The 26,082-nt window shown below is 43.5% G+C and overlaps 1 protein-coding gene across 3 annotated transcripts in view; it reads left to right on the plus strand.

The window, feature by feature from the left end:
* Positions 1-26,082, plus strand: part of col12a1a (collagen, type XII, alpha 1a) — a 393,755-nt gene that overhangs the window by 120,928 nt on the left and 246,745 nt on the right. For all 3 annotated transcript variants that reach the window (XM_072264772.1, XM_072264773.1, XM_072264774.1), the window contains 4 exons: positions 1,549-1,695; positions 6,974-7,113; positions 10,444-10,573; positions 12,841-12,986. In XM_072264772.1, the coding sequence (XP_072120873.1) occupies positions 1,549-1,695; positions 6,974-7,113; positions 10,444-10,573; positions 12,841-12,986 (563 nt within the window). The remainder of the gene's footprint in view (positions 1-1,548; positions 1,696-6,973; positions 7,114-10,443; positions 10,574-12,840; positions 12,987-26,082) is intronic.

Genomic DNA, 26,082 nt, shown 5'->3' on the forward strand with positions numbered 1-26,082 from the left:
TGGCCTGCAGTCTGCCATAATATTAATTGGATATCCCTTTAGGACAGAGATGAGGAAGAATTTCTTTAACCAGAGGGCAGTGAATCTGTGCAGTTCTTTGCTACAGACGGCAGTGGAGGCCAAGTCATTGGGTATATTTAAAGTGGTGGTTGTTCGATGCCCTGACTAATCAAGAACCTAAGGCTACAGGGAGAAGGCAGGAGAATGAGAATGGAACTCAGAGGGAAGATAAATCAGCCATGAAGGAATGGTGGAGCAGACTCAAAGGGCCTCATGGCCTAATTCTGCTCCTGTGTCTCGTGTATGTTGGAGAATCAGTAGTTCAGGTTGCTTCAATGGAGGGAAATGAACAGTCAACCTTTTCAGCTGAGACCTTTCATCGGGATGCCTTGGTCAGAAACGTTGACTCTTCAAAGGAGATGCATGGAGCCTTTTTTTTTGCAGAGTCCCCAGAAAGTTCTGAATGTGGTGTTGGTAGAGGCAAATATAGAGGTTTTTAAAAGATTCTTGGGTCAGAGAATGGAGGGATGTGGCTTTTTTGTTGAAGGGATTACTTTAGTTAGCCATTTAATTACTAGTTAAATAATTTAGCCACAACATAGTGTACTTCAGGGCCTGCTGCTGTTTTTTTACTGTTTTTCATTCTATGTGGGCAAATAGAGAGAGATAATGCAGAGTAGGCCAGAATTGCAAGACATGGGGAGAGCTGGATTGGACAGAGCTGCAGGTTATATAGAGCTGAAAGATAATAGAGGAGTTTTTGGTGAGAAAGGACAATTCAAGTTTATTGCCATTCAACCACACACGTATACAGCTAATTGAAACTTTGTTCCCCTGGGGCCAAGGTGCAAAACACAGAACATACAGTCACACACAGCACACATCGTTATGATCCTGTGCATACAGTCACAACAATTAATATGAGCTAATTAATATTAATTACTGCAAGTCCCTGACTGGCATGACTTGTTTGGCATAAAGTGTGAGGTGCATGCGTATGTAAGACAGTCTAATGTTACCGACACTATTATAATAAAACAAGCAGCCATATAAATATGTAGGACAGCAGCAATAAAAGATGAAAAGTGATGAGGGTGTGTCTGAGTTGGTGGGAGGAGGAGGCAGAGTGTCCATATGTGCTGGGTGTTAAGAAGTCAGGCTGTTACCCAGCCTGAGAGTTCTTGCGCTGTGGTACCTTCTGCCTGATGGCAGGAGGTCAAGGAGATTGTGGGAAGGATGGGAGGGGTCTTTGACAATACTGGAAACACTGTGAATAGAGCACTTTTGAATGGGGGTGGGGTAGAGAGACCCTGATGACGTTTTAAGTTGTCCTCAGTATCCAGAATCAGGTGTAATATCACTGGCATATGTTGTGAAATTTGTCGTTATGTGGCAGCAATACATAATAATAAAAACTAAACAATAGTAAGAAATATGTATATTAAAAAGATTACATTGCGGAAGTCCATTGCAGGGTCTTGCCAATTGGTTGAATTTTCCAGTACTTGCTGAATCTTGTTAGTTCTGATTTTTTTTTTTTTTAAAAAGGTATTAAGAATGCGGATGAAGCTGAACTGAAACAGATCGCCTCCGATCCAGACAACATTCACATGTACAACGTGGCGGATTTCTCCCTGCTGTCCGAAATCGTTGATGACCTCAGCATTAACCTTTGCAACAGCGTGAAAGGACCAAGTACGAAACACTTTTCGGTCTCTTCTTTAATTGGCACTGCACATAGGAGCAGTATTAATGAAGCCCATTAACAATGGGTCACTAGCTTAGCAATTCAGAATCCGAATCAGGTCTAATGTCACAGGGATATGATGAGAAACTTTTTGTGGCAGCAGAACATTGCAATACATAATAATAATAAACTGCAAATGACCAGAAGTATATATACAACAGAAAATTAAATAAGTAAAGCAAAGAGAGAGAGGAAAGTGCTGAGGTAGTGCTCATGGATTCATTGTCCATTCAGAAATCTGACGACAGAGGGGAAGAAGCTGTTCCTGAAATGTTGAGTCTGTCCCCTCAGGCTCCTGTACCTCCCCCCTGATGGTAGCAACGAGAAGAGAGCATGTCATTCTCCTTTCTTCTCATAACCATTGACACCGTTACTAACAAAGGACATATCAACCTCTGCTTTTGGTATACCGAATGACTTGGCCCCCACAGCTGTCTGTGGCAATGAATTCCACTGATTCATCACTTAGCAGAAAAAAATCCTCCTCATCTCTTTTCAAAATGAATACCCTTGTATTCTGAAACTGTGCACTCTAGCCCGAAAATTCCTCGCTGTAGGAAACATTCTCTCCACATCCACTTTATCTAGGCTTTTCAATATTCAATAGGTTTCAATAAGATTCCCATTTTCTAAACTGCAGTAAGTCCAGGCCCAGAGCCATCAAACACTTCATCTGTTAACCCTTTTATTCCTGAGATTCTCACCAACCTCCTTGGGCCATCTCCAATGCCAGCACACCCTTTCTTAGATAGGGGACGAAAATTATTCACAATACCCCAAGAGCAGCCTGACCAATGTCTTGTAAAACTTCAGCATTACATCCTGGTTTTTATACTCTAATCCTCTCAAAAATGAATGCTTACATTGCATTTGTCCTCCTTATCATCGACTCAACCTGTAAGTTATCCTTTAGGGAATTCTGCACGAGGACTCCCAGATCCATTTGCGCCTCTGATTTCTGAGCTGTCCCATGCCTGGCTTGATCCTCAAATGGTACTTGGACCCAGAGGCAAAAGTGCTGGTCTTTTCAGTGTTTTCCTCATTTCTTTCTGCCATGCTCTCATTGGCCATAGGACCCTCTGTTGGTTGGGACTGACCATTGCATCCGATCTGTTGATCTTATTGATATGCAAGTACGATACGGAGAGCAAGCTGTTGGCCATGCAGCAGGCTCTCCTTTTCCTTGCAGTGGATGAACCCAAAGGAACGGCAGAGACCGATAGAGTGTGGCACCAGCAGCATTGTAGGGTTTGCCAGTCAACAATGAACTCAACATAGCACTGCTTTAGACACTGTAGCTCTGGATTTTTCCTTGGCGCTTACTCCTGTAACCTTTCCCATGACTGAGTATAGCCACAAGGCAACTGAGGTTTGAAATCAGGGCTTTTCTCCTTCTACATGAGCTGGCAACCATGACTGATCAGCCCCATCTGCCTGGAGAGGCTGGTTTAAGGTGCCAGTAACCTGCTTTTGCCCCTTCTCCTGTCAGTAGAAATGGTTCCATTGGGCTTGGTAGCTAAGCCCATTTGAAGACCAGGAGCTGGACTTGTTATCTGAGGCTTTCAGATGCATGCCTTTGGAAGCATTTAATGGATAATGGGGCATATCACCACTAAACCCCACCCCTGGCTATGGCAACCTTATAGAACCCATTAGACATAGATGTTGAGGAAATGCTATGTCCATTGCTCAAAAGCAGTAGCTGCACTGTCTCCTACTCCGTTCCAACTGATACGCCCATGAAAAAAAGATCTATTTTGCATTTAGAACCTCGCTCCGCATTCTAGCCTGCTATCCATGTTGAAGCTGCATCTATCTGGTTTAGAATTCTGCTGCTGTAATCCCAGGAGAGGAGACTGATGGGAAAACAGTATCTTGTTACTTCACATACTTTCCAAGAGCAGGATTTATAGTTTGTCTCAGGTTACCCAGCATTAAAACCGGTCTGCAGCCTGGACTCAGTCAGTGGTCCCTGCGTGACCGCAGACCGCTCTTTCCTCTGGGAAGGCCGGTGGGGGGGTGCGGAGGAGGACGGGAAGGTAGTTGGTTGCCAGAACACACACCTGTGTTCAAGTGGGGACCATTTTGCTTTAACAAGAGCCAATTCATCGGCTTTCTGCTTTTTGTAAATTTTTGAGTCTCAGCTCACAGCCTCTGCAGTCAGAATCTTTCCAAGCCATGTTTTCTGTGTTGGAGAATGCTGTGTTTCCGTGGCAACTGGAAACACAGTGAGTGCCCCATTTGAAATTTGACCACTTGTTTCTGCCCCCAGGACAAGATGGAGGTGTAGAGAATGCTTCCTCATGTGTAAGAGTCACTATTAGGAAGGGGGTCACTTTATAAACAAATGTTCACAGAACTGTGGCAATGTGCTTCATATTGGGGCTCGTGAGTTGGGGCAGCACAGTAGCATAGTGGTTAGCACAATGCTTCTCTGTCTCTATTTCCTGAGGAGACTGAGGTCCTTTAACATCTGCCGGACGATGCTGAGGATGTTCTATGAGTCTGTTGTGGTGGCCAGTGCTATCATGTTTGCTGTTGTGTGCTGGGGCAGCAGGCTGAGGGTAGCAGACACCAACAGAATCAACAAACTCATTCATAAGGCCAGTGATGTTGTGGGGATGGAACTGGACTCTCTGACGGTGGTGTCTGAAAAGAGGATGCTGTTTAAGTTGTATGCCATCTTGGTCAATGTCTCCCATCCACTACATAACGTACTGGGTGGACACAGGAGTACATTCAGCCAGAGACTTATTCCACCGAGATGCAACACAGAGCATCATAGGAAGTCATTCCTGCCTGTGGCCATCAAACTTTACAACTCCTCCCTTGGAGGGTCAGACACCCTGAGCCAATAGGCTGGTCCTGGACTTATTTCATAATTTACTGGCATAATATATTTAACTATGGTTCTATTACTATTTACTATTTATGGTGCAACTGTAACGAAAACCAATTTCCCCCGGGATCAATAAAGTATGACTATGACTTTACAGCACCAATGACAGGTTCAATTCCTGCCGCTGTCTGTAAGGAATTTGTACATTCTCCCTGTAATTGCACGAGTTTCCTCCCACAATCCAAAGAACGTACTGGTTAGTGGGTTAATTGGTCCTTGAAAATTGTCCTGTGATTTGGCTGGGGTTAAATGGGTGTGTTGCTGGATGGCACAGCCCATTAGGCAGGAAGAGCCTGTTCCACATTATATCTGTAAATAGATAAATAACGAGAAAGCACTACAGTCCTGTGATGTGAGTTGTCCATATCCCACTGAACATTTCCTTATCCATGCACCGTACCTATCCAAGTGTTTCATAAGTATTGCTACCGCAGTCACCTCAACCACATCTTCCGACAGCAAATTCCATTTAGTGACCTACCTCTGGGTGAAGTTCACATATGTGACATCATCCTACATTCTCCCATGCTGCATTCAATAAAGTCCCAACTGCTTGGTAACTCACTCACTTCAGACCAGCAACAGCCTTGTAAATCAGCTCTGCACTCTTTCCAGCTCCAGTCTTCCCTATGGCAGGGCAAACAAAAATGAACCTCATCATCTAAGTGGGACCTCATCAACATCTTGTACAACTGCAACATAATGCTCCAAAACTTGTACTCAATGAATTAAACATGATTTACTATTTTAAACTAATTGACTTTCTGTCCCTCCCCCCCCCAAAAAAAAATTAATAAATGTATAGATAGCGAGTGCATGCAGATTTTTTCCCCTCTGTTGGGTATGACTAAAACAAGAGGTCATAGGTTTAGGGTGAAAGGTGAAATGTTCAAGGGGAACCTGAGGGGGAACTTCTTCACTCAGAGGGTGGTGATAGTGTGGAATGAATGAACTGCCAGAGAAATGGTAGATTCAATTGTAACATTTAAGAGAAGTTTGGATAAGTACATGGATGGAAGGGGTATAGGGAGGCTATGGTCTGGGTGCAGGTTAAGGGAACAAGGCAGGAAAATAGGCCAGTATAGTCTGAATGGGCGAGAAGGCCTGTTTCTGTGCCGTAGTTTTCTAACTCCATGTGACATAACGCAAGGGTGACTGAGAATTTGTATGGAGTGGTTGGTAAAACGCTAGAGGTAAGCACTGAGAATTTCCCCCGATGTGATGTCTGAAATGAGCTACAAGGAGGTTTTCAGAGACATAACCTGCAAAAGTCAAGTGAGAAATATGTAAAGGTCTATCCCGTTATGTAGCCATAACCCTAAAATATTATTTTGATCAAAATTATCAGTTTAAAAGTATATAGTGAATTTAACACCCAGCCCTGAGACACCAGGCCAAGGTCATTTGATTCCAAATGATTGGTTTATTGTTCATTACAAAATGTCCCTTTGGTGCTTCCCGCTTTCCACTCCAACCCCTCTCCCACTCCAAGTCCACAATAGAGACTTGTATCAGAATCATATATGTCATGAAATTTGTGTTGTTTTTTTCTCCAGTGCAATACATAAAATTACTACTGTACTGTGCAAAAGTCTCGAGTACCCTTGCTATATTTATGTGCATAAGGCTTTTGCATGGTTCTGAATGTGTGGGAAGTGCTTTGGAAAAGCTCTTGAGAAGCATCCATGATTCTTGGAATGATTCCTCATTTAAGGGGGGAAGAACAAGAGGCAGATAGAAGTGGGAATGACCTTCCAGAGTGGTCAGTTCATGTGTCTTGAGCCATGTCTTAATCTGTGCTCAGAGAAAACTCTACAGAGTGTGGTGGACACAGCCCAGTCCATTATAGGCAAAGCCCTTCTCACCACTCAGCACATTAACAAGGAGAGCTGCCACAAGGAAGCAGCATCCATCATCAAAGACCTTAACCATCCAGACCCTGCTTTCTTCTCACTACTACCATCGGGCAGGAGGTGTACGAGCCTTAGGTCCCACATCACCAAGTTCAGGAACAGTTATTACTCCTTATCCATCAGGCTCCTGATCCAGCATGGATAATTTCACTCATCTCCCTGATTCTATAACCTCCTGACACACTTTCAAGGACTCTACAACTTCTAACTGCCCTCAGTAATTTTTTGCACAATTTGTTTTCTTTGACACATCTGTTGTGTCAATTTTTCTTTATATATGGTCTTTCACAAATTCTGTTGTATTTCTTTATTTTCTGTAAATGCCCGCAAGAAAGTGAATCTCAGGGTAGTATATGGTGATGCTTCTGTACTTGGATAATAAATTTACTATGATCTTTGACTTTGTTGCTGTAGGTGGAGTGGATCCTCCAAGAAACCTGGTGACCTCTGAAGCTACCCATCAGTCCTTCCGTGTGACGTGGGAGCACTCCGACTCGAGCGTGGATCGGTACAGAGTGGAGTACCATCCTGTGGGCGGAAGCAGGACAGAAGAGGTGTGTGTGGCTTCCTTCTGTCTCCATTGTGTGGGCCTCTTGGCATGATTAACTTGCTTAAGAAGTAACTAGAGGCAGGGTGTCATTGATCTAAAGAATCCGACCAAGTATGAAGCAAACTTAACCTGATTTCATGTTGTTGAAAAGAAAAGACCTACTGGATGTAACTGTGTTTCTGTCTTTACTTCTGGAGGCTTGTATGTGACTCCAGACATACATTCAAGTCACTGTCTAAAATAACCCATCAACTTTCCAGATCTTACCTGCATTATAGGATAATAATGAAGCTACACTTGGTTACTGTATTAAACACCTCCTATACCTAATAAAGTGGCCACTGACTGTATTTTCATGGTCTTCTGCTGCCGTAGCCCATCCACTTCAAGGTTTGACATGTTGAGACATTCTTCTGCACATCACTGTTGTAACGCATAGATATTTGAGTTGCTGTCACATTCCTGCCAGCTTGAACCAGTCTGGCCATTCTCCTCTGAGCTCTCTCATTAACAAGGAATTTTCACGTACAGAATCGCCATTCACTGGATTTTTTTTTTGTTTTTCGCACCACTTTGACTCTGAGTGTGAAAATCCCAGGAGATCAGCAGTTTCTGTGATACTCAAACCATCCCATCAGTGGTCAAAATCACTTAGATCACATCTCTTTCCCATTCTAAGATTTAGTTTGAACAACAACTGGACCTCTTGACCATGTCTGCATGCTTTTATGCATTGAATTGCTGTCACATGATTGGCTGATTAGATATTTGCATAAGTGAACAGATGGCCACTGTGTGTAGAACAGTATAGCACAAGAACAGGCCCTTCGGCCCATCAAACTAATGTAATTAGTAATTAAACACCCTTCTGCCTACACAATATTGGTTATCCCTCCATTCCCTGCATAGTTATGAGCCTCTCTTATACTTACCTGTATCACCACTCCTGGCAGGACATTCCAGATACCCACTGCTCTGTGTAAAGTAACTAGGCCCACACAATACACTGCTTTTCTTTTTATCCAGCAAAGTGGATTATCTCTCAGATTATTTTTTTTTGTGTGATACAGTGTGGACTTTCTGGCCATTTGAACCACGCTGCCCCAGTAACCCCTGACAACTCCAAGTTTAACCCTAACCTAATCACTGAACAATTTACGATTAACCTACCCGGTGTGTTTTTGGACTGTGGGAGGAAACTGGAACACCTGGGGAGAACCCACGCAATCCTCAGGGAGGACGTACAGAATCCTCATAGACAGTGCCAGAATTCAACTCTGAACTCCAACACCCCAATCTGTAATAGAGTCATGCTAACTACTTGTGCTACTGTGGTGTCCTTTATGTCCACTCAGTCTGACTACACCCTTTTGCAGATGTTTTGGTTGCCATCACAACTTAAGGTCCCATCAGCTTTGTGTGCTGCCTGAGACCTACCAAACACATTTTACGTGTGACGATAAACCTATGGCACTCAAATGTTAAGATTAAAAATAAATCCTGAAAGCACGTACACCAGGTTCAAGGGCAGTTTCTACCTCTCTTATTAGACAGTAGAACAGACCTCTTTTACGTTAAGATGGTCTCTAGGGTTCCCAATCTATCTCATGTATACCAACTGGTAAAACCCAAATCACTACTGTTTAGAAACACTATTGATTACTTTGAGTACTTTGCACTAAAAACGACTTCCTTTTTGTCTAATTGTTCTTTAAAAAATTGCGCATTTGTTTTTCTCATAAATGCTGCTTATCTGATGCTACGTGCCTGGGATGCTGCGGCGAGTAAGTTTTTCATTGCACCTATGACATGTGGTCTGACCAACACCTCATGAAGCCTCAGCGTTACATTCCTGGTTTTATGTCTTGGTCCTCTGGAAATGCTAATTAAATAAATGAATCTTCAGTGGTTGGTTTTACATTAGGTCATTGGTAATGGATACACCAGACATTTGTGTCAAATTTCATTGAAGGCATTCAAATGGTTTCTTAACAAGCTGCACACTCTGAAATGTTGTGGAGGTGCATTGGCTACCTACATTCTACTGATAAAAGTCTTTTGAGTGGTGGTTGTGCGGGGCGGGGGGGGGAATGAATTATACAACCTTCATCCTGTCTATGCATTATTCAGTCCTTTAGAATTTCTATTTCTACAGTACATCAGTGAATCAACCTTCCTATCATCTCCCCCTGGGTCCCCTCCTTCCCTTTCTCCTATGGTCCAGTCTCCTCTTCTGTCAGATTCCTCCTTCTCCACTTAGGTGGCTTCAACTATCACTTTCTAGCTTGTCCTCTTTCCCCTTCCCCTTCCCCCACCTTTTTACTCTAGCATCTTTCCCCTTTCTACCACTCAGTCTATGCCTGTTATCATCCTGTACACCTCTATCGAGTCACATCTCCTCCTCCTTCACTGGTGAAGGGTCTCCACCTCAGACATCAGCTCTTTACTTCCTTCCACAGATGCTGTCTGACCTGCTGAGTTCTTCCAGTATTTTGTATGTTAATCAATCCTATTTATATGTGGCCAAGTTCAACATTCACTTGTAGATTGTGTTTTATAATATTGCTTTTGTATTTAATATGTTTTTATTGGGTTTATTATGCTTATTGTGTGCTTTTATGCTGCATCGGACCCCACAGTAACTTCTGTTCTCCTTTACTCTCATGTACTGAAGACTGACAATAATCGATTTGAATCTTGATCCACCTTCTATGTGAAGAAAATCTCTCTTGGATCCCCTCAAAAGCTCTCACTTCTCACCTCCTACTACGTACCTTTCTTTTCCTCGGAATTTCCTCCACTCCAGGGAAAACAAGCTCAGCCTGTCCAGTGTCTCCTTATAACTGTAATGCCCTGCTGTATGCAACCTTGCGGTGAACCTCCTCTGCAACCTCACCAGTGCAACCTCATCTTTGTTTAGTGTGGCAGCCGAGGCTGTGCACTATGCTCTGGTATCTTGTAAAGTTTCAGACCCACATTCAGATTCATTTATCACATAAACGTGGAAACATACAGTGAAAAGTGTCACCTAATAACAACAGCAAAGCAAGCCCCTTTCCTCCGTCCCACCCACCCCCGTACACACACGGACATGGACAGTCCTCCAGATCTCCTCGCGATAACGTTGCGGATAAATCGATGTACCGTGTATAAGCTGACGTTGTGTATTTACTAAGTTTTTATTGTGTTATTTATGCCGGTTGTGATTTGTGCTGCATCAGATCTGGAGTAACAATCACTTTGTTCTCCTTTACACTTGCGTACTGGAGAATGGCCATAAACTATCTTTGTCCTTGAATCTTGATACTATAATTGTGCCGACGTGCTGTTGCAGGTTCTTGTAAATGGGAGAACAAGGACTGCGGTGCTGACGAATCTGCAACCAAACAAGGAGTACGTGGTTAGAGTGTATGGACTGCTGGAGGGTGAAATCAGCGAACCACTGGAAGGGGTAGAAACCACTCGTGAGTCATCCACTCTCTTTTTTCTTGTGTTGAATCGTAGAGTCATACAGCACAGAAACAGGCCCTTCGGCCCTACTTCTCCGTACTGACTGTGTTCCCAGAGAGCAGTCCCATTTAATCACGTTTGACCCATAGCACCCTAAACCCCTCTTGTCCACATAACAGGTGTTTCTGCAATGTTTGAGGGCACCATGATAGTGTAGCAGTTAGCACGATGCTGTTATAGCTCAGGGCGTTGGGGTTTGGATTTCAATTCCAATGTCCTCTGTAAGCGAGTTTGTACATTCCTTCCTGTGTGAATGTGGGTTTCCACTGGGTGCTCCAGTTTCCTCCCACAGTCCAAAGATGTACTGGTCATTAGGTTAATTGGTTATTGTGACCAATTCTGATTCTGATCAGAATAAGAATCAGAATTAGGTTTAATATCACCGGCATACGTTGTGAAATTTATTAACTTTGTGGCAGCACTACAATGCAATACATAATAATAGAGAAAAAAACTGAATTACAATAAATATATATATGTATGTATATATATATGTATATATGTATGTATATATATATATATATATGTGTGTGTGTGTGTATATATATATATATATATATATATATATATATATATATATATGTACGTATATATTAAATAGTTAAATAACTAGTGCAAAGATAAAAATAAAAAAATTAGTGAGGTGGTGTTCATGGGTTCAATGGCCATTCAGAAATCAGATGGCAGAGGGGAAGAAGCTGTTACAGAATTGTTAAGTGTGTCGCCTCAGGCTCCTGTATCTCCTTCCTGATGGCAGCAATGAGAACAAGGCATGATGTGGGTGATGCGGGTCCTTAATGATGGATGCCAACTTTTTGAAGCATTGCTCCTTGAAGATGTCCTGGATACTACGTGGGCTAGTGCCCGTAATGGAGCTGACTAAGTTTCCATCTCTCTGCAGCTTATTTCGATCCTGTGCAGTCCCCCCCCATACCAGATTCTGATGCAGCCAGTTGGAATGTTTTGCATGGTACATCTGTAGAAATTGACTTGTGTCTTTGGTGGTATACAAGATCTCCTCAAGCTCCCGTAGTTAGGCAAGAGTTAAATCAGTGGGTTGCTGGGTGGTGTAGCTTGCTTGGCCAGAAGGGCCTGCCCTGCACTGTATCTCTAAATCAAATTAAAATAAAATAAAGATAGCTAGCTCAAACACTTCCTCTGGAAATTTGGTCCATGTACCCCCCCCGCCCCCCCCCCCACCATCTGCATTTTTGAAAAAAAAGGGAAAAAAAACGATTGCTTCTCATTTCATTCATTGATTGTAATTTATTTTTCATATGTACATACATTGAAACATACCATGAAATACAACCAGAACAAGCTGAGGCTGGGCTGTGAGGGAAGTTAAATGTGTTGCATGCCTACAACGCTCAGCAGAACAACATAGAACACAACTAGCAACTGAACAAGAAGAGTTAAACAAGCCCCATTCCTCCCCCCGCACCCCCACACCCACCTACATGTATACTCAGTCCTCCAATCCCAGGACAGGCCGTCTCTGGCCTCAGGCTCCTCTTAAATCTTTCTGCTCTCTCCCTAAACCTCTGTGTTCTAGTTTTGGACTTCACTACCCTGACAGAGAAAAAACTGTTACCATCCACCTTCAACACAGGAGATTCTGCAGATGTTTGAAACCCAGAGCTACACACACAAAATGCTTGGGGGGGGGGTGCGGGGAATTCAGCAGGTTAGGCTGTAGACGCTCTATAGAATGAATAAACAGTTGACGTTTTGGGCCCAGAAATTTTTGGTGCATGTTACCCTCCACCTTATCTAAGCCTGTCCTAATTTAAAATTCTTCTCTAAGGTCGTCTCTCATTCTCCTATGTTCCAAAGGGAGAGAAAAGTCCTGGTCTGACCAAAATCTCCCTTTTACTCAGCCTCCCTAGGCCTGGCAACATCCTTTTATCCTGACCGCGAGTTCATGGATTAACAGACCAAGATCACTGCTTGTACCTGTTGGGTGACTCAGTGGGTTAGATGGCGTCTCTTCGGTTTATTCTGGACAGATTATACTTATTTTTTATATATTTATTGTAATTTAAGACCATAAGATATAGGAGCATAATTAGGCCATTTGGCCCATCACATCTGCTCTATCGTTCTATCATGGCTGATTTATTAACCCTCTCAACCCTTCACTTTGTTGACCAGGAAACTGGAAGATATTGTTTACAGATCTGTTGTTTGATTATAATTTTCAATGATTTTCTTCTGGCAGTCCCCATCCCTTCTGTCAGGAACATTAACACTTACGCCATTACTCCAACCACGATGAACGTCAGATGGGAACCAACCAGCGGAGCCTCAGGATATATGTTGCTGTATGTACCGATTAATGCCACCACACCTACTGCAGAGAAAGAGGTAATGGGAAGCATATTTCATTTTTAATTTTATTTTTAAATGCCATTATGAGAATTAAAGACGCTCAAGGTGAAGGAGCAACACCTTGTATTCCATCTCAGTAGCTTCCAACCTGATGGCATGAACATCGATTTCTCTTTTCTGTCGTTTTTTTTCCGATCCCCTCCCCTCTTCAGTTCTGCAGTCTAGCCCCCCCCACCTTACCTCTTCTGTTTCCCTTTCTTCTATGGTCCATCTTACTCTCCTATCGGATTCCTTCCTCCCCAGCTCGTTACCTTTCCACCTACCTGGCTTCACCTCTCACTTTCTAGCTATCTTCCTTGCCCCGCCACCCCACCCCACCCCACCCCACCCCAACCTCCTTTTTATTCTGGTGTCTTCCCCCTTCCTTTCCATCCTGAAGAAGGATCTACCCTGAAAGGTCAGTGGTTCATTCATTTCCGTGGATGCTGCCTGACCGGCATTTTTTGTGTGTGGCTCTGGATTTCCAGCATCTGCAGAACCTCTTGTGCTTAAGAAATTATTGCCAGACTATTTTCTCATCCCTGGACATTACAGAACACTTCAATTGGCTTCCTATCCCTTTTGACAACAAATCAACTTCCACATTAACGTTAAAAATTGGGCTTAAAGATCTGTGGTTATATTTATTAATTTTAAGATTATTTAAAACTGATTCTCCAAATCGTAGAACACAGAACAATAGAGCACAGTTCAGGCCCTTTGCCCCATCATGATGTTCTGAACTTTTCATTCTGATTTGGCTGTCCATGATGAAAAGTCTGGTTATTGTTGCTTCCCAAAATGTCATCAGTAAGGGCAAAACCAATATGTGTTGCCTGTGCCCCGACTGATGTAGCAATGTTGGGTGGTGAGAATTTTTCCTGGAGTTTGCAAGGATGTGTTGCCAAGACTTGAGTTATAGGGAAAGTTTGAATAGGTTAGGACTTTATCAAATCTCCCCTCATGCTCCTGTGCTGCAGGGAATAAAGGTATACAAAATGATGAGGGGTATAGATGGGGTAAATGCAAGCAGGCTTTCTTCTTCTGAGGTTTTTTGAGACTAGAACTAGAAGTCATGTGTTAAGGATGAAAGATGAAATGCTTAATGGGAGCCTGAGGGGAATTTCTTCACTCAGAGGCTGGCGAGAGTATGGAATGAGCTACCAGTAGAAGTGGTGGATGTAAGTATGATTGCAACAATTGAAAGAAGTTTGGATAAGTCCATGGATATGAGAGGCGTAAGGCATAGGAGCAGGATTAGGCCACGCGGCCCTTCGAGTTTGTTCTGCCATTCCATCATGGCTGATTTATTATCCCTCTCAAGCCCATTCTCCTGCCTTCTCCCCATAACCTTTGATGTCCTTACTAATCAGGAACCTATCAACCTCCACTTTAAATATAGTCAATGTCTTGGCCTCCACAACCATCTGTTACAATAAATTCTACAGATTCTCCAACATCTGGCTAAATAAATTCCTGCTTATCTCTGTTGTAAATGGATGTCCCAATATACTGAGGTTGTGTCCTTTGGTTCTAGACTCTGCCATCATAGGAAACATCCTCTTCACATCCACTCTATTGCGGCCTTTCAATATTTGACAGGCTTCAACGAGATCCCCTTCTCATTTTTCTAAACTCCAGCAAGCTCAGCCCCAGAGCCATCACACACTCCTGATACATTAATCTTTTCTTTCTCAGATTCATTCTCGTGAACATTCTCTTGATCCTCTCCAATGCCAACACATCTTTGGCCCATCGAATCTGCTCTGCTATTTCATCATGGCTGATTCATTTTCCCTCTCAACCCCATTCTCCTGCCTTTTCCCCGTATCCCTTCATGCTCTGACTAGTCAAGAATCTATCAACTTCTGCCTTAAATATACCCAATGATCTGGCCTTCACAACTGCCTGTGGCAAAAAATGTCACAGATTCACCACTCCTTGGCTGAAGAAGTTCCTCCTCAGCTCTGTTCTAGGTGGATGTCCCTCTATTCAGAGGCTGTGCCCTCTGATCTTAGACTCCTCCACTCTAAGAATTATCCACCTCGATATCCACTCTCTCTAGGCCTTTCTAGGGTTCAATGAGATATCCCCCCACTCCACATTCTTCTAAAATCGAGTGAAAACAGGTCCAGAGCCAACTCCTCATACGTTAACCCTTTCATTCCCAGAAACATTCAGCATTGAGTCTGCCAATTAAGGAACAGACTAGGTCCTGATGACAATAACGTGATTATCCATGGGTCCAACAGTAAATCCAGTTTTGTATTACAAAAGTAGGTGCACACCATAATTAATGAAGTCCTGAAATATGGGTGTTATCACTGCTGTATTCCATGTCTCCATTTTCAGGCTTTGTCTGCAGCTCCCCTCTTACCACATTAGCACAATCCACTCGTTACTACCTCTCACCATTCTTTCCCTCTGTAACAGGGAGGCAGTGACATATTAATCACATCGGTGTGTGACCTGGGTCACTTATAAGGCAGGCCAATTGAGTAAGAATGTCAGATTTCTTTCCCTGGAGGAGCTCATAGGACCAGATGAATTTTACAACCCACTGGCAGCTTCCAGATTGTGTAAACCAAATTCAATCCACACTGGAATGTTGGAATTTAATTAACATATTGATTTAGGCTTCTGGGTCACAAGTTGAATAATGTAACCATTAACACACACAAGATGCTAGAGGAACTCAGCAGGACAGGCAGCATTTATAGAGAGTAATAGAGTTGGTCTGAGAACCCTTATCGGGACTGGAGAGGAAGCAGGCAGAAGTCAAAATAAGAAGGTGGTGGGAGAGTAAGGTGCAGAATGAGACTCAAAATCAGGTTTAATGTCACTGCCATATGTCATGAAATGTGTTTTGTGGTAGCGATACATTGCAATACATCAAAAATTCGGAGTTCAAAGTAAATTTATTATTAAAGTACATATTGTATGTACTTACCTTTGTAAGGTTTCAAAGGTACATTTAATGTCAGATAAATGTACATAATATACATCCTGAAATGCTTCTTTCTTCATAAATATCCATGAAAACAGAGGAATGTCCCAAAGAATAAATGACAGTTAAATGTTAGAACCCCAAATTCCGCCCCCCTCCACAGCTCCCCACCCTCCGGCATGTAAGCGGCGGCCAGCAACGACCCTCCCTTCCCCCCACCGGCAAAAAACAAACCGGCACCCATCACCGAGTTCTCAAGCGTGAACAAAGCAATAGTAAAGACGCAGTTACCCCAAAGACGATATTGTTCACATGGCATTCGACATAGCACAGGCTCTCTCTCATCATCATTATATGCTGTGTCATATAATGTGGGCATCATGGTCCCATGACCATGATTTCTTTTGGCAAGTTTTTCTACAAAAGTGGTTTAGCATTGCCTTCTTCTGGGCTGTGTCTTTACAAGACAGGTGACCCCAGCCATTATCAATACTCTTCAGAGATTGTCTGCCTGTTGTCAGTGGTCGCATAACCAGGACTGGCGATATGCACCAGCTGCTCGTACGACCATCCACCACCTGCTCCCATGGCTTCATGTGACCCTGACTGGAGGCTAAGCAGGTGCTACACCTTGCCCAAGGGTGACCTGCAGGCTAGTGGAGGAAAGGAGCACCTTACACCTCCTTTGGTAGAGACACATCTCCATCCTGCTGCCCAAAATGTACATGTATGTCACCATATGCAACCCTGAGATTTTCTTGCAGGCATTCGCAGTGAATAGAATCAGTGAAATTCCACACCCAGCATGACAGACTTATAACAAAGGTGCAAAAAAACCCAGCAAACTGTACAAAAAGAAAGTGAAACAAAGTAGTAACAATTTTTAAAAAATCTATAAATTATAATAAGATCAAGGCATCCGTTAGCCTTGTGAGACCATGGATCTGTGCCTGGAAAGTCTTCACTCTCCAGGGCGCAGGCCTGGTCAAGGTTGTGTGGAAAACCTGCAGTTGCCCATGCTGCAAGTCTCCCCTCTCCATGACACCGATGTTGTCCAAGGGAAGGGCATTAGGACCCATACAGCTTGGCACCGGTGTCGTCGCAGAGCAATGTGTGATTAAGTGCCTTGCTCAAGGACACAACACGTTGCCTTGGCTGGGGCTCAAACTCACGATCTTCAGGTCGCTAGTCCAATGCCTTAACCACTTGGCCACATGCCCACAGTGCAATAAGATATACATGTTAAGCATAAGGAAGAAGTGCAAAAAGAGAACGGAGAAAAAAACAGAGTTAGTGTCCGTTCAGAAATGTGCTGTCGAAAGTGAAGAAGCTGTTGCTGAAATGTACTTGCTGATGTGCATGCCGACATGCACAAAGCTACTCAATAATTTCTTGTCTTATCTCTGTGGTTGTTTATTTTTATTAATCCTAGCTGTTTATTTGAAAATAAATCTTAGAGTTACTTATTTTTCTTGGTTAAGTGTTAAGATTTCTGAATAATTGGCTGGGTTTTGCCTGATCTGTTGATTGAAAACTTCAGCTTGTGTTTAAAAGGGCTTGACAAATGAAGACTCTCGGATGGACTGAAACACTGGAGAGTCCTTGTGTTATTTACTTCTGTGTATGTAACCAGTGCCAAAAGATTTGCAAAGGGTGACACTGATTCTGGGCTTGTCACCAATAAAAATTAGTCAGCAAAATATTGCTGGCACACATGGACAGCAGCATTGTATTAACACTCAGTGGTTAAACAAGATTATAATCAACAGGCAGCCTCAAAGACCATTCTTTAGAACACAACATTACAGCATAGTACTGGCCCTTTGACCCACAATGGTGTGCTGACCTTTTGACCTTCTAATAGATCACTCAGCCTACCCTCATAAGACGTGCTCTCTAGTCCGGGAAGCATCCTGGTAAATCTCCTCTGCACTCTCTTTAAAGATTCCACTCCCTTCCTGTAATGAAGCGACTAGAACGGAACACAATACTCAAAGTGTGAGTATTGAGTGAGCTAGGATCTTTCACTTTGGAGAGAAGGATGATGAGATGTGACTTGATAGAGGGGTAGAAAATTAGATTATGAGGACACTCAGTCCTTGTTTATTGTCATTTAGAAATGCATGCATTAAAAAATGATACAATGTGCCTCGAGAATGATAGCACAAGAAAACACAGGACAAACCAAGACTAAAACTGACAAAACCACATAATTATAATATATAGTTACAACGGTGCAAAGCAATACCATGATTTGATAAAGAGCAGATCATGGGCACGGTAAACGAAAGTCTCAAAGTCCCGATGGACTCATCATCTCACACAGGTGGCAGAAGGGAGAAACTCTCCCTGCCATGAACCTCCAAGCGCCGTAAACTTGCTGATGCAACACCATTGGAAGCACCCGACCGCAGCGGACTCTGAGTCTGTCCGAAATCTTTGAGCCTCCGACCAGCCCCTCTGACACAGCCTCCCTGAGCACCATTCTCTGCCGAGCGCTTCTACCCTGCTCCAGCCGCCGAGCAACAAGCAAAGCCGAGGACTCGGGACCTTCTCCTCCGGAGACTCTGGACCACGCAGTAGCAGCAGCAGTGAAGCAGGCATTTCAGAAGTTTCTCCAGATGTTCCTCCGTGCTCTCACGTCCATCTCCATCAAATCAGGATTGTGCACGGCACCCTACTTGACAAATAACAGACATCACCACCGGAGTGGCTGCTGCGAGCTGCGTCGCGCCGTCGTCTTCCCACCAGATTATGAGAGGCATAGACAGAGTGGACTTTTTCCCAAGACCAAAAATGGCCAGTACCAGAACAAAATCTGCTTCAGATGAGTGGAACAAAGTTTAAGGAATATGTGAGAGGCAGGTTTTTTACACAGGGAATGGTGGGTTTCGGGGTGGTGGTAGAGTCTGATATAATAGGGATATTTAAGAGACTCTTAAATAGGTGCATGGATGAAAGAAAAGTTGAGGGTTGTGGGCCACGTAGGAGTGAAGGGTTAGATTGATCATGGTTTCTAAAGGTTAGACCAATAAGTTGAAGGGCCCATACTGTACAGTAACCCCTCTATATTCTATCTATCTGCAATCTTTCTTGTGTTGATTGTTATAGGAGAGTCACTTGCTTCAGCGTCAGCACTGACCACACTTGGCGATGGAGTCACAGGACCCCCAGAAACCATTTGTGAAATGTTGAGTGTGTGTCCTTAGGCTCCCGTACCTCCTGCTTGAGAGTAGACTTGTCCTGGATGATGGGGGTCCTTAGTGAGGGATACCACCTTTTGAAGGTGCCCATGATGGAAACTTCTGCCCCTTTTTCCAATCCTGTGCAGTGGCCCTTCCATACCAGACAGTGATGCAACCAGTCAGAATACTCTCCATGGTATATCTATAGAAATTCGTGAGTGTCATTCCTACACACATCCCATTTTATCACTTCCAATAACTTCTCTGGTTCTGCCCTTCTTGGGGTTTGCTGACCCATGAGGGACAATAGCAATGAAAAATAACAGTAGGAATAGAGCATTCAGCCCTTCAGCTCTGCTACACCATCCAATATGATGAGCAGCCCTTTATTTTAGTGCAGTATTCCCTTACCCTCCTTGTACTTCTAAGGAAAGGTGTGCTAGCATTGGCAAGGACCCAGAGGATATTCACGAGAATGATTCCAGGAATGAAAGGGTTAATGTATAAGGAGCATTTGATGGCTCTAGGCCTGTACTCAGTGGGGTTTAGAAGAATCTCACTGAAGCCTATTGAATATTGACAGGTGTGGATAGAGTGGACGTAGAGAGAACGTTTCCTATAGTGGGGGACTCTAGGACCAGAGACCACAGCCTCGGAATAGAAGGACTTCCCTCTAGAAGAGAGATGAGGAGGAATTTATTTAGCCAGAAGGGCATCGAATTTGTGGAATTCATTGTCATGGACTGCTGTAGAGGCCAAGTCATTGGGTGTATTTAAAGCGGAGGTTGATAGTTGGGGAATTTCAAACGTTATAGGGAGAAGGCAGGAGAATGGGTTTAAGAGGGATAATAAATCAGCCATGATGGAAAGATGGAGCAGACTCGATGGGTTGAATGGCCTAATTCTGCTCCCATATCTTAGGGTCTTGTACTCTATGATGCCTTTTGAAAAGGACAAAAGGAACGTTATCCATTGCTGGCCATAACTCAAGAAAAGCTATAGAAGGTATTCACAGATGTCTTTTGAAAAGGATATTCAAAAGACTGGACCAATCCTCAGATTTGCTATCTATTGTAAAGCCAAAGTAAATTTATTATCCCACCATATTTATTGTCACCATATACTACCCTGAGATTCATTTTCTTACAGGCATTTACAGGAAAATAAAGAAATACTATAGAGTTTATGAAAACCTACACAAACTAAGACTGACAAACCATCTATGTGCAAAAGAAGACAAATTATGCAATAGCTTCATAGAGCTATAGAACAGTACAGGACAGCAGCAGGCCCTTTGGCCCATCTAGTCTAAACTATTACTCTGTTCTGTCCCATCAACTTGCACCCGGCCCATAGCCCTTTCACATCTAATTCTACAGAACTCCAGAATATTGAGCTGCCAGTCCCGCCCCTCCTGCAACCAAGTCTCACTAATGGCAACGGTGTCATAATCCTTTGTGCTGACCATCGGCTTAAGCTCATCCGCTTTTCCTATAATACTCCTTTCGTTGAAATATACGAGGGGTGATTGATAACTTCGTGCCCTAAGGTAGAAGGAGTCAATTTTAGAAAACCTAGCACATTTATTTTTCAATGTAGTCCCCTCCTACGTTTACACACTTAGTCCAGCGGTCATGGAGCATACGTGGTGATTGATACGTTCGTGGCTTAAGGTAGAAGGAGATGAGTTATTAACTTCAAACTTTCTGTATAATCACTCAAGGAGTTGAACTGCATGTGCGTGTAACTAGAGCTATATAACTCATCTCCTCTATCTTAGGCCACGAACGTATCAATCACTCCTGCGTGGACACTTTCTGGCGGCCCAAGACCCGTATGCTCCACAACTGCTGGACTGAGTGTGTAACTGTAGGAGGGGACTATGTTGAAAATTAAATGCACTGGGTTTTTTGAGGGAGTGCAGCATAGGTTCACAAGGTTAATTCCCGGGATGGCGGGACTGTCGTATGTTGAAAGATTGGAGCGACTGGACTTGTAAACACTGGAATTTAGAAGGATGAAAGGGGACCTGATTGAAACATATAAGATTATTAAGGGATTGGACATGCTGAAGGCAGGAAGCATGTTCCCGCTGATGGGTGAGTCCAGAACCAGAGGCCACAGTTTAAGAATAAGGGGTAGGCCATTTAGAACGGAGTTGAGGAAAAACTTTTTCACCCAGAGAGTGGTGGATATATGGAATGCTCTGCCCCAGAAGGCAGTGGAGGCCAAGTCTCTGGATGCTTTCAAGAAAGAGACTGATAGAGCTCTTAAAGATAGCGGAATCAAAAGTTATGGGGATAAGGTAGGAACTGGATACTGATAGTGGATGATCAGCCATGATCACAGTGAATGGTGGTGCCGGCTCGAAGGGCCAAATGGTCTACTCCTGCCCGTATTGTCTATTGTTTTCTAAAATCGACTCCTCCTATCATAGGCCACGAACTTATCAATCACCTCTCGTACACAGCTCAGAATTTTAGTCCTACCCTACTCACAGTTTCGATTCCTGACTTTGTATGTAGATAGATGGTTAGATAGATAATACTGAAATATGAGTTGTTGAGCCTTTGAGAGTGAGTCGTAGGGTCTGGAATCAGTTCAGCATTAAAGTCAAGCAGAACCAGTAAGTTAGCTCTTTTCCCAAGTATGTTGATTTAGCGGGCTGTTCAGCTCTGACTGCCCTGTTCAAATCCATTCATAAATAAAGTGAACTTGAAGTGACTCATTTAAGCTGTGGATTCCACAAAGGAAAACCCTATTTACTGATAATTTTCTGCTCTCAAACTCAGTGATGTGATACAAACCCATGGTATCTGTCAGGAAATATGGAGAATCAGATTAGAAGTTGTTTACTCATAAGCCTGTAATTAGATATCAGTGAGGACCTCCACTGGTCTGGGTTGGCCGTGGATGCTGTGTCCCAGCTGTCTATGTGATATGAAGCCGGGATCCAAGCCTGGGCAGTACGATAGGGAGAGCAAGCTGTTGCCCGTGCGGCAGGCTCCCCCTCTTCACACGGCTGATGAATCCCATGGAACGGCGGAGACCGATGCAGTTCGGCGCCAGCGGTGTTGCGGGAGTTGCCAGTCGGCGTTGAACTCAGTGAAGGACTCCAGCTCTGGCTGAAGTGTAGAGATAGTGAATGCATGCAGGCTTTTCTCTCCTCAGCTTGGGTAAGGCTAAAACTAGAGGTCATAGGTTGAGGGTGCAAGGTGAAATGTTCAAGGGGAACCTGAGGGGGAATCTCCTTCACCAGAGGATGGTGCGAGTGTGGAATGAATGAACTGCCAGAGAAATGCTAGATTCAATCGTACCATCTAAGAGAAGTTTGGATAAGTATGTGGATGAGAGGGGTGTGGAGGGCTATGATCTGGGTGTAGGTTGAGGGGACTAGGCAGGAAAATAGGCCAGCACAGACTGAACAGGCTGAAAGGCCTACTTCTGTGCTATAATTTTTTAAGACTCCATGAGACATAACCCAGGGTGACTGAGAATTTGTATAGAGTTGTTCGTGAAATGCTAGAGGTGAGCACTGAGAATTTCCCCCGATGTGATCTCTAGAATGAGCTACAAGGAGGTTTTGAGAGACATAACCTGCAAAAGTCAAGTGAGAAATATTTAAGGGTCTATCCCGTTATGCAGCCATAACCCTAATCAAAATTATCAGTTTAAAAGTCACCAGGCCAAGGTCATTTGATTCCAAACCATGAGTTTATTGCTCATTACAGAATGTCTCCCTGGTGCATCCTGCTCCGACTCCTCTCCCTTCCCCTTTTTCCAGCCATGATTCCCTCCCTTCACCCTTCCCACTCTCAGTCCACAAGAGAGACTCATATCCCAATCAGTAATATCGTCACTCATATGTCATGACATTTGTGTTGTTTTTTTTTTTTTTTTTGCAGCAGTACAGTGCAATACATAAAATCACTACAGTACTGTGCAGAATTCTCGGGTACCCTTGCTATATTTATGTGCATAAGGCTTTTGCATGGTACTGAATGTGTGGGAAGTGCTTTGGAAAAACTCTTGAGAAGCAGCCATGATTCTTGGAATGATTCCTCATTAAGGGGGGAAGAACAAGAGGCAGATAGAAGTGAGAGTGACCTTCCAGAGTGGTCAGTTCATGTGTCTTGAGCCATGTTTTCATCTGTGCTCAGAGAGAAGTCTACAGAGTGTGGTGGACACATTATAGACAAAGACCCCTCCCACACCACCACTGAGCACATTTACCAGGAGAGCTGCCACAAGGAAGCTCAGTGAGCATCCATCATCAAAGACCTCAGCCATCCAGACCCTGCTCTCTTCTCACTACTACCATCGGGCAGGAGGTGTACGAGCCTTAGGTCCCACATCACCAGGTTCAGGAACAGTTATTATTTTTCATTCATCAGGCTCCGTAGATAACTTCACTCAACTCTGAACTGATCCTACTACCTACAACTCACTTTCAAGGACTCTACAACTCATGTTCTCAGTACTTTTTTTCTTTGCCTTCCCCATGAGTGGGTACAGCTGTAAGTTAAAGGAGATTTGAGATCAGAGTTTTCCTTCTCCTGGATGAGTTGCCAACCATGGCTGTTGACTCCCATCTGCCCAAAGAAATCATGATAGTGGTAGCCAATACCAATACTATTAAGTTTCATACACGTTCATTCTCATACGCGATAACTTTTTGATGTACATTTAATTTAGTAATTAACGACTGTTGAAATAGGTTGGAATTTGTAACAATGTGCAAGACAAACAGAGACCAGTTCATTGTAATGCCAGAGATGGTCTGTAGTATTCCATTGCTGAGGTAGGGTTGGATTATGCCATTTGGTTTGAGAAACTTGTGGTTGTAGGAACGTAGCTGTTCCTGAACTTGGTGCTGCAGACTTTTTCATGCCTGATGGCAGCAGAGAGGAAAGGGCATGACCTGGATGGTGGGGATATTTGACAATAGACAGATAACCGCCACCTTCTTGAGGCACTGTCTCCTCTAGATGGTGGAGATGGCAGTGCCCATGGTGGGCCAGGCTGTGTCCACGACTCTTCGGCCTCTTGCGTTCCTATGCATTGGAACTGCCATGCCAGAATGTGATGCAACCAGTCAGGATACTTGGTCAAGTATTTGGTGACATGCCAAATCTCTTTCAGATTCTATGGGGTTTGTACATTCTCCTTCTGATCATGTGGGTTTGCTCTTGGTGGCCCTGTTTCCTCCTATATTCCAAAGTCAAGCAGTTAGGGTTAGTAACTTGTGTGCTTGTTTTACTGGCAACAGAAGTCAATATCACCTGAACCAGATGGATTACATCCCAGGGTTCTGAAAGAGGTAGCCACAGAGATTGTGGAGCATCTTTCAAGAATCACTAGATTTGGAAATGGTTATGGAGGACTCAAAAATTGCAAATGTCACTCCACTCTTCAATAAGAAAAGGAGGCTGAAGAAAGGAAATCGTAGCCAGTTGGTCTGACCTCTGTGGTTGAGAAGATGTTGAAGTCCATTATTAAGGATGAGGTTTTGGAGTACCTTGGGGGCACACTGTAAAATAGGTCATAGTCAGCATGGTTTCCTCAAGGGGAAATCTCGTCTGACAAATCTTTTGGAATTCTTTTTAGAAATAACAGGCAGGGTAGACAAAGGAGAGTCAGTGGATGTTGTTTGCTTGGATTTTCAGAAACCCATTGACAAAGTGCCGCATGTTGAGGCTGCTTAACAAGGTAAGAGCCCATGATATTACAGGAAAGATACTAGTATGGATAGAAGATTAGTTGACTGGCAGGAAGCAGGAAGTGGGAATAAAGGGAGCTTTTTTTTTGTTAACTTCCAGTAAATTGTGGTATTCTGCAGGGGTCAGAATTGGGAGTGCTTTTCATGTCTATGTCAATGATTTAGATGACAGAATTGATAGCTTTGTGGAATTTTACAGATGATATGAAGCTAGGGGGAGGGGCAGGTAGTGTTGACGTAACAGGGAGTCTGCAGAAGGACTTAGATTGGGAGAATGGGCAAAGAAGAGACAGATTGAATATAGTGTAAAGATTGTATGGTCATGCACTTTGGTAGAAGAAATAAAGGCATAGACTACTTTCCAAAGGAGGAGAAAATTCAAAATCAGTAGTGCAAAGGGATTTCGGTGTCTTTGTGTGGGTTCCCTACAGCAGGGGTCCCCAACCTTTTTTGCATCAGGGCCGCTTTAATATTGACAATAATCTTGCGGACCGGCCGACCGGGGGGCTGGGGCTGGGGCTGGGGTTGGGGTTGGGGGGCAGTGTTCAAGTAGGTTAAACTCACCTCAACATGTCTTTCACAGTTAGGGTTGCCAACTTCCTCACTCCCAAATAACGGACAAAAGTAGTAGTCAAATCCCGGGCCACTTGTGTTTACCCCAGGAAAGACTACCATGACCATGAAGCCTTGCGGGGGCACCGGTGTGCGCATATGTGATGTGCGCGTGCGTGTACGTGCTGATTTTTTTTCCAAATAATCGGTTTTGGCTTAATCTTCCTGACTACACTAAACACACATTATTTCTACTTTATATAGGCTGTGCATTTTATCATATAATTCCTGCTTTTACTATATGTTAGTGTTATTTTAGGTTTTATGTGTTATTTGGTAGGTTATTTTTTGGGTCTGGAAATGCTCAAAAATTTTTCCTATATAAATTTATGGTAATTGCTTCTTCGCTTTCCATTTCAATACGAAAGATTTCATAGGAACTCTCTACCTTAGCGGGAGAAATATGGGACAAACCAATTTAGCCCAATATTTGGGATGTCCCGGCAAATACGGGACAGTTGGCAACCCTAAGTTCAAGTTCAACAGTGCGTGACAGGGAATGAGGAAAGGTGCAGCTGACTCATATCGTTTCCTCACGGCCCAGTAGCACATGCTTTGCGGCCCAGTGGTTGGGGACCGCTGCCCTACAGGTTAATTTGTAGGTTGAGTTTGTGGTAAGGAAGGAAAATG

Source organism: Mobula birostris, chromosome 8, assembly GCF_030028105.1.
Source record: "Mobula birostris isolate sMobBir1 chromosome 8, sMobBir1.hap1, whole genome shotgun sequence".
Classification (NCBI taxonomy): domain Eukaryota; kingdom Metazoa; phylum Chordata; class Chondrichthyes; order Myliobatiformes; family Myliobatidae; genus Mobula; species Mobula birostris.